This window comes from Urtica dioica, chromosome 3 (assembly GCF_054948205.1).
Source record: "Urtica dioica subsp. dioica isolate 48M chromosome 3, U.dioica_male_clone48M_v1_H2, whole genome shotgun sequence".
NCBI lineage: Eukaryota > Viridiplantae > Streptophyta > Magnoliopsida > Rosales > Urticaceae > Urtica > Urtica dioica.
In genome coordinates this window covers 35,251,835-35,265,428 of record NC_142758.1, presented here as the reverse complement: position 1 = coordinate 35,265,428, position 13,594 = coordinate 35,251,835, and the positions used below count along the sequence as shown (strand labels likewise).

Sequence of the window (13,594 nt, the reverse complement as noted above, 5' to 3'; positions counted from 1 at the left end):
GTATTTTCATATTTTTAAAAATGAATCCATCAGGCAGATTATTATTTTAAAAAAGTTAATCTACGCTGGTTAAGTTTTGGTTAAAGAGTACGAATTATGGGGGAATTATTATACTACTTTTTAACTGCTTAGGTTATACTATCCCGATGAATCTATAACCGTCTACTTTCTTTTAATCATCGATTTCATTAGGCGAATTCTGATGAAATAGAAAAATATCCTCGTGTATGTTTTATGAGTGAAAATAACAGTTAGGAGTCGAGGTTTTACACCGGAATTATACCGCAATTATATGGGCATTTTTATATTGGGTAGTGTATGACTTCTAAAAATATCATGTATAACAAATCCCATTTGCGGTCAATTTATATAATAAAAAATTAGCTTTACTTTATACAGAATTTCAAAAACTGTACAGTATTTGTCTTCAAAATATAAAATTCATCACATGCAAGTAGCATGGCGAAATAGGAATAATGCGTGCAAATTGTGACTGAAAAGATGTTATTGCGTGGCAACGAAAATGTCGGGTCCATTATCTAAATGCCCACTTTCATATGTTTGCATTCAAACCGGTGGTGTCCGTGTCACATTATTGAAAGCGTTGAATGAAGTAAATAAATAAATAAATACATAACTCTGTCTGACTATATAACATAATATATAATATCCCTATAAATACACAAGGTGCCGAATCAACGCACTTCTCATCCATACACACACACTCTCTCTAAAAACTATTAACAAATGGCAACCAGCGTCGTTGTGGACCCAACGCTTCGCCTAGAGCATGGTAAGGCCGAGGAAACGCCGGTGATCATCAGGGAAGAGATCAAAGGGCTGATAAGACTCCACGTGGACGGTAAGGTCGAGAGACACCCCGTCGTCCCTTGCGTCCCGGCCGAGAGCGGCGACGACGTGGCGTGCTCGGACGTAACGATCGATGAAGAAACGAACCTGCGGGCTCGACTCTACGTGCCTCCCGGAAAACCCGTGGGGCCCGCTATAGCGTACTTCCACGGCGGCGGATTTTGCGTGGGATCCGCCGCATGGAGCGTCTATCACGAGTTCGCCGCCAGGCTGGCACGCGAGACGGGCCGTTCGGTCTTGTCCGTGGAGTACAGGCTAGCGCCGGAGAGCCCGCTCCCGGCGGCCTACGAGGACGCCGCGCGGTCCGTCGAGTGGCTGACTCGGCGGAGCCCCGAGGGAGTCGTCCTCGCCGGAGACAGTGCCGGAGCCAACGTCGTCTACAATATCCTCTCGATGGCCTCCTCTGACGACGCTATCAGAGGGGCGGTGTTGATCCAGCCCTTCTTCGGAGGCGAGGCGAGGACGTCGTCGGAGGCGGCGGCGGCGCCCGGCGGCGCGCTGAGCTTGGCGGCTTCGGACGCGTATTGGCGCATGGCGCTGCCGGCGGGGGCCAGCCGGGATCACCGGTGGTGTAACCCTCTCTCCGGCGGGTGGGTTCTGCCGGCGGCGACGGCGGTTATGGTGTGCGTGGCGGAGCTGGATATTCTGCGGGACCGGAATCTTGAGTTCTGCGCGGCGTTGGCGGAGGTGAGGTGCGAGGTGTATGAGGGTGTTGGTCACGCGTTTCAGATTCTGGGAAGGTCTCAGCTGGCGCGGACGACGAGTGAGGTTATGATGGACCACATCAAGGACTTCGTTTCCACTTGCTAGCACTACTGTATATATTATGTATGGGATCCGTGTCTAATGTGTTATGTATGGATATGTTATACGTATCGTATGTATAGGTTAAGTCAGTAAGTTATGTGCAGTGTATATCACAACAGCTCTCAAAATACTTAGTGCTCTAATAACACTACTTTGTTGGTGCTATTATTTGACTAATAATTTTCAACCCTCGTGATATTTATTGACTAGAGATGACGGGAAAATTAAGTCAAGAAATTTTAGGAAGAAAGGTTGGGCTTTTAAGTAAAATTACTCATAAAAGTAAGAATAAATCTCATTTTTACCCCCTTGGACTCGTACCTTCGTTATATTTCACCACCTGAACTCGAAAATGTTGCAAAACTCAACTCAAAACCCAGATACGTGTTACAAGGCCCCACTTTGTCAGTATTTGGACGTTAAGTTATCACGTTTTGATGACGTGGCATAATCACTACTAGAAATATGACATTTAGCGACGGAAGTATTAGCGACGACTAAATCGTCGCTAATTTGTCGTCGCTAATCAACCTTTTAGCGACGGTATTTCCGTCGCTAATTATTTGGTGCCAAAACTTCTAAAGTTTGGCGGCAAAGATAATTAGCGACGAATTTATCGTCGCTAAATGTGTAAATTCGTCGCTAAGTTCGCGGGAAAACAATTAGCGACGATTAAATCGTCGCTAATAGTTTGGAATTAATTTCAAAATTTAACGAAATTCAAAGAGGGAAAAATCCCCCCAAAATAATTTAAATGAAATGATTTAGCGACGATTTTATCGTCGCTAAATGAGTAAAAAATCTATTAGCGACGAGTAAATCGTCGTTAAATGCCTGGTTTATGAACTGAAAATTTAAGTTCATTTAGCTACGAATTTTAAACATTTAGCGACGAGTTAATCGTCGGTAAATGTCTTTAAATACCAGGTCGCGTATCAGTTCCCTCATTCGCTCCCAAACCCTAAAATCGAATTTTTTCTCTCTGTTTTCTCCTCCTCCGCCGTGTGCCTCCTCCGCCGTGTGTCGTCGACGCCGATCTCTACCTCCCCGGTAAGTCTCTCTCTCCTCACTTCTCTCTCTCTCCTCACATCTCTCTCTCTCCTCACATCTCTCTCCTGCCTACAGCTCCGCCGCCGCTCCGCCGCCGACGCCGTAGCCGCTCCACCACCGACGCCGTCCTCGTCCTCGTCCGCCCCGGTCCGGCAGCTTGAGCTGCTCTTCCTCGTCCTCGTCCACCGTCCTCTACTCCCCGGTAAGTTTTTTTTTTTTTTTTTTTTATAACTTTATATATATATATTAGTTATTTATATAATTAATATATTAGTTATATATATTAGTTATTTATATATATATATATAACTTTATATAAATAAATGGAATTGTATTAATTAGTATATAGTTATTTATATTAGGTAATTTAAATTATTTAAATTAGTTATAAATAAATGGAATTGTATGAATTAGTTATAAAAATTGTGATATTATGCTTATTTTGGTGTTATAAATATTTATATATATATATATAAGTTATATTTTATATAATTACATAATTTAGTATATAGATATAAGTATTTATATAATTAGTTATAATTATATAGGATTTAAGTATTTACATAATTAGTTATATATATAATTAGTTATAATTATATGTATAATTATTTAGGATATAAGTATTTAGGATATAATTTAGTATTTAGGATTTAATTACGATATAATTTAGGATGTTTGATAATTTAAAATTGTAAATTAGGATTAGAGATTAATTATGTATATAAGTATAGTAGATTAGAGATTAATAAATTAGGAAATGTAATTTTGTTAATTACGATTAGAAAATTTAAAATTGTTTAAGTTTGTGTAGTTTATGTATGAATTAATGAATTAAAGGTAGTTTAACGAATTAGTTTAAAGGTAATTACTAACCGATTCTCTAAAGGTAACAAACTTAAATTAATGAATTAGTTTAACGAAAATTAGGTAGTTTATGTGAAATTAATTAATTGGTTATGGATTGAAATTGAAATTGGATTTAATTTTTGTTAGAAATGACTAAAATTGTGAAATTAATTAGTTGTTTATAGATTTAAAAATGATCGAACCACTAAGGTTGGATTTATTGTTAGTTTTAGGATGTTTCTATGCAGGTTTTAAAGTTAAAGGCTGATGTCGGGTTGTTAAGTTTATAGGGGAGGTTCTGCTGAAATTTCGGTGGGATCGTATTTTGTTTTGAATTTCAGATGGCTGCGGCTACAGGAGCTGGAGGCAGCGGAGGCGGGGATGACTTCTTAGCCTGTCTCCCGAATTATTGCCAGTCGGCGCCCGTACGTGATGGCGTCGAAGAAGAAGACGAGCATATCGAACCGGCCGTGCGTGGGCCGACGGTCGGGATTCGATCTGAGCGTGCACGGCGCCCCGGGGTGAAGGAAGTCGTCGTTTATAACGAGGAGTTTCAGTCGTTCTTGCAGCCAGAGCGCGAGATGGATCTGGATCTCGCGACGTTCGCGAACACGCTCGGGTTGGTCGTCCGAGACAAGATCTCGCCTACGGTCCCAAGGTGGACGAATGCGAACGTAGGGCCGGCGAAGGAGGCCGAGATCCGAGCAGCGATTCGAGACAAGTACGACATTCGAGTCGATGGTGATGCAACCGGGAAGAAGAAGGCGATTGTCGATGCGGCAATCATTCGAGACGCGAAGACTCGTCTTCGCGATTGGAGGCATACCTTGCGGTCATGGTTCGACATCGACTGCAAGAGCAGCGTACAGGTGGCGCGGTCGCTGAAACCGAGGACCGTTAAGCTCGACACCGAATGGGAGACGCAACGATATACGAGCGATGAATTTAAGGTAATCAAATCATTTACGTTAAATATGTGTTTACCCTTTTATCAAACGATTTGTTCTTTACGTGTACGGTTACTTATATTACAGGCCATTCAAGCGAAGAACAAGGCGAACCGCGCGAAGAAGAAGACGAAGACTCGACAGGGGACGATTGGGTTCTCGACCCACCGCATTAAGAACGTAAGTTTTATGTTTATATGATACATCAAATCGTTAAAATTATCTAACACTTCAAGTTTCGTTTACATGCAGAAGAGCGTCGAGACAGGCGCTTTCGAGAGCTTGTTTGCGAACTACAAGCGCCAACATCAGTCCGACAAGTCCGAATGGCTGATGTTGTCAATGGTGCCCACAAGAAGAGTTGTAGTCTTTATTTTGTACATTTGATGTAATAAAGTCTCATGAAGACTCTTGCTTGTAATTGCCTATCTATTCATTAATAAAGTTGAAACGTTCATTCATTCTTTCTTTGTTTGAAGCTTTATGATAAAACCTTAGTCTTTTAGTCCATAAACAAACTTAACAACTTACGAAGAGACAAATGTAGATTTGCATGAACAAACTCTTCGTAGTTTGCTTAAAACGATATATTCGCAATCTTAGGGTCAAAGGACTATTGACCTCAGTATGATTGTTAGAAGAATCTATGATGTCTGGTTATGAGGCATTGAGAGTTGGGGACTCTATAGTTCTTCTAGGTATCTTCCGAAGATATTGAATTGACCAGTGCACTTCTAGAGACAATATAAGAACAAACCATTTAACCTCTTATGTCTCGAAGTCACTATGTATGAATTGCATCATGCTTACCTTAATCCTGAAATGAGACATGCCATTTCACACCTTAGTATTCTCATTTGAGAAAGTCAAAGTTCGGACTCACTATGTGATTCCGAACAAGGCCTATTGGTGAAGTACTAAGTTGTGAGTCTGTCATGAGTAACTTTGTGAAGTTCTCATAGATATGGAATTCATGTACAAGATTGCTGAAATGCAATGTATGTCACCTCATGCTTTGTTCCTTGGAGTGTGAATAAATGAACTGGCCAGTGTCCAAATTGAGTCCTGACTCTTTTGGATGAAACAATGTGACTTGTTAGCTCCTCGTCAATACATTGTTTCTAACTTATTCACAAGCGACAAAGGAGTTGAGGAAATAACAACTAGAAGGGTAAAATGGTAATTTAGTAAATCCCGACTAGCTGATGACATTCATGAAGGGTAAACATAGATAATATTCAGTGGATCCGCTCATCATAATTAGGTCGAATTCTTGAGTAGAAAATAAATTCATTTGAACCGAGAGATTTTCAGTGTCAGCTCTTTAGTGGAGTCAGTTGGCATTAAGCTAAACTTGGAAAAGGTTTGTGAACTTTTGAGTCCAAGTGTTTAGCTAAAGCTTTGTTCATTTGGGTCCATGAGGTCACTGTCACGAATCACATCGATAAGAATAGTTAAACTGGAAGCTAAGTCAAAACAAGAACGAAAATAGTCAAAAGGGTATTTTTGTCTTTTGAGACAAAGGATGAAATGAATGTCAATAAATTTTTTTGACAAGTTCATTTGATGACTTAATGTCACTCGGCCATGACTTGATCATTGGGCCTTGTGAATTAATTTCATTTCATAAGAATTTTATTGAAAATTCTTAATGGGCCGCCTTTTCTTATGTTGTCATGAACAAGTGAAGAAAATTCTAGAAGCCTTTCTAGAAATGTTGGGCGCCCAAAATACCCAAGAGAAAGAGAATATCTTGTGCATAAATGTATTTAGATACTTGCCAAAAGAAAAAGAGGAAACAAATTTCCTCTAAGAGGAAAGGATATGGGCGGCAAGGACAAGCAAAGAAGAGGAAACAAATTAGGAAACAAATCCCTTAAGGGAATGAATGCGATGGGCGCATATGGAGAGAATGGGCAGTAAGAGATTGCTCATGAATGCTTGGAAAAAGTGGAAACTCCTATTTTCTAAGGCTAACCCCTCTCCTATAAATAGGGCCCTCATTCTCATTGTTTTCTCATTACACATAAGTTAGAGATTGAGAGCTTCTCTCTCTAGAACTTGTGGTTGCCGCCCCTCTTCTCTCTCTCTCTAAGTTTATTTTTTATTTTTCTTGTCTTGGCACCTAGGTCCTCACTCGACCTAGTGTTTAGCTCTGCGACTTCGAGACTCGTTCTTAAGTCGTAGTGTTTAAAAGTGCCCACTCACTGATTCCTTCTTTTCGAGTGATTTAGTGATAGAAACTTTCGTGGTTGCTCGAGGTGCCGAGGAAAGAAAGAGAGACGTGCTGCGAGGGGAGACGAGCGTTGCAAACTTTCCACAAGCTTCTTCAAAGTTCAAGCTTCAAGAAAGGTTAGTAAACTTCCAGCTCATATTGGTTTTTAATTACATGTACTTGCACTTGTCTAGGTTAGTAAAAACTGTTTTACTTGTAAAAGAAAATTTATAAAATTCCGCCGCTTACCGAAGCGTTAATTATTTTCTCAAACCCTAGATCGATTCCAACAAATGGTATCAGAGCTATGGTCAAAGATTAGCATGTACATGTTTTTAAAATTATGAGCTTGAAAATCGTTTTCGAAAGTTTACTAATTTTGTGACAAGTTAGAATTGTTATCTTAGATTTTTTTTAATTTATTGCTCATGTCTTTAAATTAAAAAGCATGTTGATTTTCTATGAGTTTGGGATGTTTTTAAAACACATTAGAATCAGTTCTAAAAGTTTTTAATTTTTTATATTGAAAAACGTGTTTTAAAGATTTGAGAAATTTCGGTAAATTTTGTGACTAGTTACTTTGTCTTTCTAGTTTCTTTTATTTACCGTATTCGTTTTATGCTTGTTGTTATTTCTTTTATTCTATGTTATTACCCTGCTAATAAAACACAAATAAAAGCTTTAAACAACATCTTAAAACGTTCCGTTACACTTGATTCTTTTTCGCACCTAAATAGGACCAAGCTTTAATTTATTTCTTTTTCTTCGAGCTGGAGTAAACCCGCATTAAAAGTGGCATAACTCTCTGCTCAGAAATCAAAATTTAATGATTCTTGAAGAAAATTAAAGCTCTGTCTGTCCTCTGTCCAATGCCACCGGTTTAGGCTGAAAAGGACATTGGAGCCACCAGATATGGCGATTTTACTCCGAGGTGCGCGGCTGTCTGAAACTCCAGTTTTTTAGAAATCCGGATTTTCAAACCCCACTACCATGAGTTATAGACTCTAATGAGAAAATTTTCTTGAGCAAAAATGTTTTTCATATGATTATAAACATGATGTGTAAGATTAAAATGTTTTGATTTTTGAAAGTTTAATTGAAATTGAATTTTTACAAAACTAGTTTGAATTTTGAAAAACCGTTTTCACTTTCAAACTTGAAAATATTTTGTCATCCAAATCAAATAAATTTTCAAAATGTTTTCAAAACTATATCTATATCACATATGTTCAAAATCTATATGCTCTTGAAAATTTGAGTGGGAGGTCTCCTTGTAGACAAGCCGAAAAATAAAAAGATGTGTAATCTCAAACTTTCAAGTGTTCGAGTGAGTTGAAGTTCACACTTCCCTCACACACTTTCCCGAAATAGAAAATAGGAAAAGATCGAGTATGTACCTTGTGCCTTTATGCACTAATACTGCTCTGAACATGTCGATCTAGGATTCTCTTCTAGTTGTCCGCTCTGTCGCTCTCTAACTAGGAAATTTGTTTCCGAACTTAAAAGAGTCGATGAACCAACTCCAAAAACTAAGTGGGAGGGTTATACTTGTTGTTTGTAACCCACGATCCCCAACACTAATGAAAAGTGCAAGTGTCGCCGGACTAAGAGTCACCCTCGTGGCCCTCTCTTAAATGAGAGTACTCAAGGGCGCTTTGCTCTGATCATTGCTCAATGAGCTACGTCCGAGAGTGAGACGATGATGACAAGACCTCCCCTCGGCGGATTGTTTGTCAAAGTCAATCTTTTAGACTAAGTGGTTGGTTACACACTTAGACTCAATCCCTAGTAATCCTCCCTCGAGGCCCTGCGAAAGGATGTGAGTGATCAAACCAATTTACAAGGTGGCTAGTCAAAATTGATGTATTGACATCTTGGCTATGCATTAATGATGAGTCATTTACTTATGAAAGGAGACTCGTTACGGCCTTCCCTCGAAGGAGTAAAGTGTCATTTCGTTCATAACACCTTTGGATTTTATAAAGTCTTAAACAAACTTAAATCCTAAACCAAAGACTAATCATAAACTTGTTTCAACTTTTATAGGCAATATGTCTCCCAACTCTCTCTCTTTCTTTCTTTCCTCGATCAAACTCGAAAACGAAAACTACGTAGATTCGAAACGTAACCTCGACATAATACCTACCGTTAACAAGCACAAATGGGTACTCACCACCCCGTGTCCTCCTCTGACGAATGACGATTCAACTCAAGAGGACAATGACGCCTTAGCGGCCTGGTTTCGATCCGATGAGATTGTGAGGTGCTATATTTTGGCATCTATGAATAATATGCTGAAAGAGCAACATCATGACATCGAGACTGCCGCTGACATGCTCTACAATCTCCTTGAAATGTTTGGAGGGCAAAGGCATCAAACAAGGCTACAAGCAGTCCGACAGTTTATGAACTGTCATATGAAGGCTAGGACTCCTGTTAGAGACTTTATGATACTGATCATTAGTTTTCTAAATAAAATGGAAATCCTAGGATCTGAGACTGATGGGAAGAATGTCATAGATATGATCTTAGAAACTCTCCCAGCATCTCTTGATACCTCCAAGATGAACTACTCCATAAACAAGCTAGAGTACACTGTTACCAAGCTTATGAAGGAACTTCACACTGCTGTAGGTCTCACTAAGAGAAAGAGGAATCTAGGAGAGGCACATGCTACTGAGCAAAAAGCCTCCGCCTCTGGAACTGTGAAGAGACCTTACAAGGCCGATAAAAAGAACTGTCCTGCCAATCTCAAAGCAAAGGAACATAGTATTGTACTAGTTACCGAAGCATGCTTAGTAGCTGATAATGTATCAACGTGGATTCTTGACTCCGCTGCTACTAACCATATTTGTTGTTCCTTGAATGGTTTCAAGAAAACCAAAAGCTTAGAGGAAGGCGAGTTCTGTTTCAAATGGGGTGATGGGAGCCTGGTGTCTGCAAAGGCTGTGGGATCCGTGACGCTGTCTTTTGAAGACCGCACTTTAAACTTGAATAATGTTTATTTTGTTCCTACCTTTGGGAAGAACTTAATATCCGTTGCTCGTCTTCGTGAGCAAGATTATTGTTTAAAGTTCATTAAGAATGGAATTCGTATTTCGTTTCCTGATAATTCTTTTGTCACTGATGCATGTATGAAGAATGCTCTTTTCTACATCTATCCCACTCAACCTTCTCTTTTAGACACCGAAATAGATAATGATCTAATTAGGGAGCCAAAGAGGATCAAACTTTCTGAATCCTCCGATCTAACAAAATCAACACACATATGGCACTTAAGACTTGGTCATATCAGTCTAGAAAGGATTAAGAGACTTGTGAGGGATGGTCCACTCCAAGCCTCTGCAATAGGTTCACTACCTACTTGTGAATCCTGCATAGAAGGAAAAATGACTAAGCGACCTTTCTGTGATAAAGGTCGAAGAGCCACTGAGTTGCTGGAACTAATACATTCTGATGTATGTGGTCCGCTCAGCCAACAGGCACGTGGAGGATACGAATACTTCGTTACCTTCACTGATGATTACTCACGATATGGGTTTGTCTATTTGCTCAAACACAAATCCGAGACCTTTAACGTATTTAAGGTCTTTAGGGCTTTAGTGGAAAAGCAAACTGGCAAAGTGATCAAAACCCTTCGATCTGATCGAGGTGGTGAGTATATGTCTGGAGAGTTCGATGACTTTCTTAAAGAAGAAGGTATCGCTTCTCAGCTTACCGCACCTGGCACACCTCAACAAAACGGAGTGTCAGAGAGAAGAAACCGAACTCTTATGGAGATGGTTAGATCGATGATGAGTTACTCATCACTCCCGCTTTCCTTTTGGGGATATGCCCTCGAAACAGCCGCTTGCATTCTGAACCAAGTTCCGTCTAAAACGGTTCCTGGTACTCCTTATGAAAGATGGACTGGCCGTAAAGTAAGTTTGGGCCACATCCGAATTTGGGGTTGCCCTGCACATGTGCTAAGGCAAAAAACTAGCAAGTTGGCTAGTAGGTCAGAATTGTGCCTGGTTGTGGGATATCCAAAGGAAACTAAAGGTTTCATTTTCTATAGTCCCGAGGACGATAAGACTTTCGTTAGCACGAATGTTCGTTTCCTCGAGGAGGACTTTATGAAGGATGCGAAACCTAGAAGCAAAATTGTGCTTGAAGAAAAGTTGGGTGAGGAAGCTTCTACCTCATCTGTAAGAACTGTTCTTACCCCAACTGAAACACAACCTAACTCATCAGAATCTCGTCAAGTAGTACTTCGACGTAGTGGGAGGGCTACTCAAAAGCCTGACAGGTACATGTCTTATGGAGACTCTCTTGTAGCCGTCTCCGACATGGATGACCCTGTTTCCTATAGCCAAGCGATGGCTTGTTCTGAATCAAACCTTTGGCTTGACGCCATGAAAGTTGAAATGCACTCGATGTATGTCAACAAAGTCTGGAAACTTGTAGACCTTCCTGAAGGGATTAAACCCGTAGGGTGTAAGTGGATATACAAGAAGAAAAGGGGTCCTGATGGGAACGTCGAGACGTTCAAAGCACGACTTGTGGCGAAGGGTTATACCCAACAAGAAGGGATTGACTATGAAGAAACCTTCTCGCCAGTCGCGATGCTTAAATCCATCCGCATACTCCTATCCATAGCTGCAGCTCTCGACTATGAGATCTTTCAAATGGATGTCAAGACAGCCTTTCTGAATGGCAATCTTGACGAGCGCATTTACATGGCTCAACCAGACGGTTTCGTGGATAAAGGTCAAGAGACCAAGGTTTGTGAGTTGCTTAAATCCATTTATGGACTAAAGCAAGCATCTAGGTCATGGAATATTAGATTCGATGAAACTGTAAAGAGCTTTGGCTTTGAACAGTCAATAGATGAGCCTTGTGTTTACAAGTTAATACACGAAGGTAAAGTTGTGTTTCTGGTACTATATGTCGATGATATACTTCTCATTGGTAATGACGTGGGTAAGTTATCTGAGGTTAAGGTCTGGCTAGCAAAGCAATTCGATATGAAGGATCTAGGAGAAGCCGCGTACATTCTGGGAATCCAAATCTTTCGAGATAGGAAAAACCGGACCCTGTCGCTCTCTCAAGCATCTTATATTGATAAGGTGATGGATCGCTTCTCGATGCAAGACTGCAAGAGGGGTCAAACACCCTTTAGGCATGGAGTTTCACTCTCTAAGGACCAGTCTCCCAAGACTGCACAAGAGATTGAAGACATGAGGAAAATTCCTTACGCCTCTGCCGTAGGAAGCCTTATGTATGCTATGCTTTGCACTAGACCTGACATCTGTTTCGCCGTTGGCGTAGTTAGCCATTTCCAATCCAACCCTGGACCCGAGCACTGGATTGCTGTTAAGCATCTTCGAAGAACTAGGAACTTGATGCTTACATACTCAGGTACTGACCTGACTATGACGGGATATACCGACTCCAATTTTCAAGCGGATAAGGATTCCAGGAAATCCACTTCGGGATCTGTGTTCATCCTTAATGGTGGAGCTGTTGTGTGGAGAAGTATTAAGCAATCTTGCATTGCTGACTCCACAATGGAAGCAGAATATGTGGCTGCTTGTGAAGCATCCAAAGACTCTGTATGGCTTAGAAAATTCCTTAAGTATTTGGAAGTTGTTCCAAACGTCGACGAGCCCATGACCCTTTATTGTGATAATAGTGGGGCTGTCGCTAACTCAAAGGAACCTAGAAGCCATAAGCGCTCTAAGCATATTGAGAGGAAATACCATTTGATTCGAGAGATCGTGCAGCGCGGAGACGTGGAAGTGAAGAAGATCTCAACGGTGGACAACCTCGCAGATCCATTCACCAAGGCCCTAGCGAACAAGGTCTTCGACCAACATCGTGAGGGATTAGGCATGAAGGACTACACACACCTTCTTTGAGTCAAGTGGGAGTTTGTTGTCAATGGTGCCCACAAGAAGAGTTGTAGTCTTTATTTTGTACATTTGATGTAATAAAGTCTCATGAAGACTCTTGCTTGTAATTGCCTATCTATTCATTAATAAAGTTGAAACGTTCATTCATTCTTTCTTTGTTTGAAGCTTTATGATAAAACCTTAGTCTTTTAGTCCATAAACAAACTTAACAACTTACGAAGAGACAAATGTAGATTTGCATGAACAAACTCTTCGTAGTTTGCTTAAAACGATATATTCGCAATCTTAGGGTCAAAGGACTATTGACCTCAGTATGATTGTTAGAAGAATCTATGATGTCTGGTTATGAGGCATTGAGAGTTGGGGACTCTATAGTTCTTCTAGGTATCTTCCGAAGATATTGAATTGACCAGTGCACTTCTAGAGACAATATAAGAACAAACCATTTAACCTCTTATGTCTCGAAGTCAGTATGTATGAATTGCATCATGCTTACCTTAATCCTGAAATGAGACATGCCATTTCACACCTTAGTATTCTCATTTGAGAAAGTCAAAGTTCGGACTCACTATGTGATTCCGAACAAGGCCTATTGGTGAAGTACTAAGTTGTGAGTCTGTCATGAGTAACTTTGTGAAGTTCTCATAGATATGGAATTCATGTACAAGATTGCTGAAATGCAATGTATGTCACCTCATGCTTTGTTCCTTGGAGTGTGAATAAATGAACTGGCCAGTGTCCAAATTGAGTCCTGACTCTTTTGGATGAAACAATGTGACTTGTTAGCTCCTCGTCAATACATTGTTTCTAACTTATTCACAAGCGACAAAGGAGTTGAGGAAATAACAACTAGAAGGGTAAAATGGTAATTTAGTAAATCCCGACTAGCTGATGACATTCATGAAGGGTAAACATAGATAATATTCAGTGGATCCGCTCATCATAATTAGGTCGAATTCTTGAGT

General features: G+C 40.3%; 1 protein-coding gene across 1 annotated transcript; it reads left to right on the top strand.

The window, feature by feature from the left end:
* The first annotated feature begins 660 nt into the window (after positions 1-660).
* On the top strand, positions 661-1,875 carry LOC149402650 (putative carboxylesterase 6). Its single transcript, XM_089608200.1, has one exon. It carries the CDS (start codon positions 748-750, stop codon positions 1,678-1,680), a length of 933 nt encoding a protein of 310 aa, XP_089464326.1. The 5' UTR covers positions 661-747; the 3' UTR covers positions 1,681-1,875.
* The last annotated feature ends 11,719 nt before the right edge of the window (positions 1,876-13,594 follow it).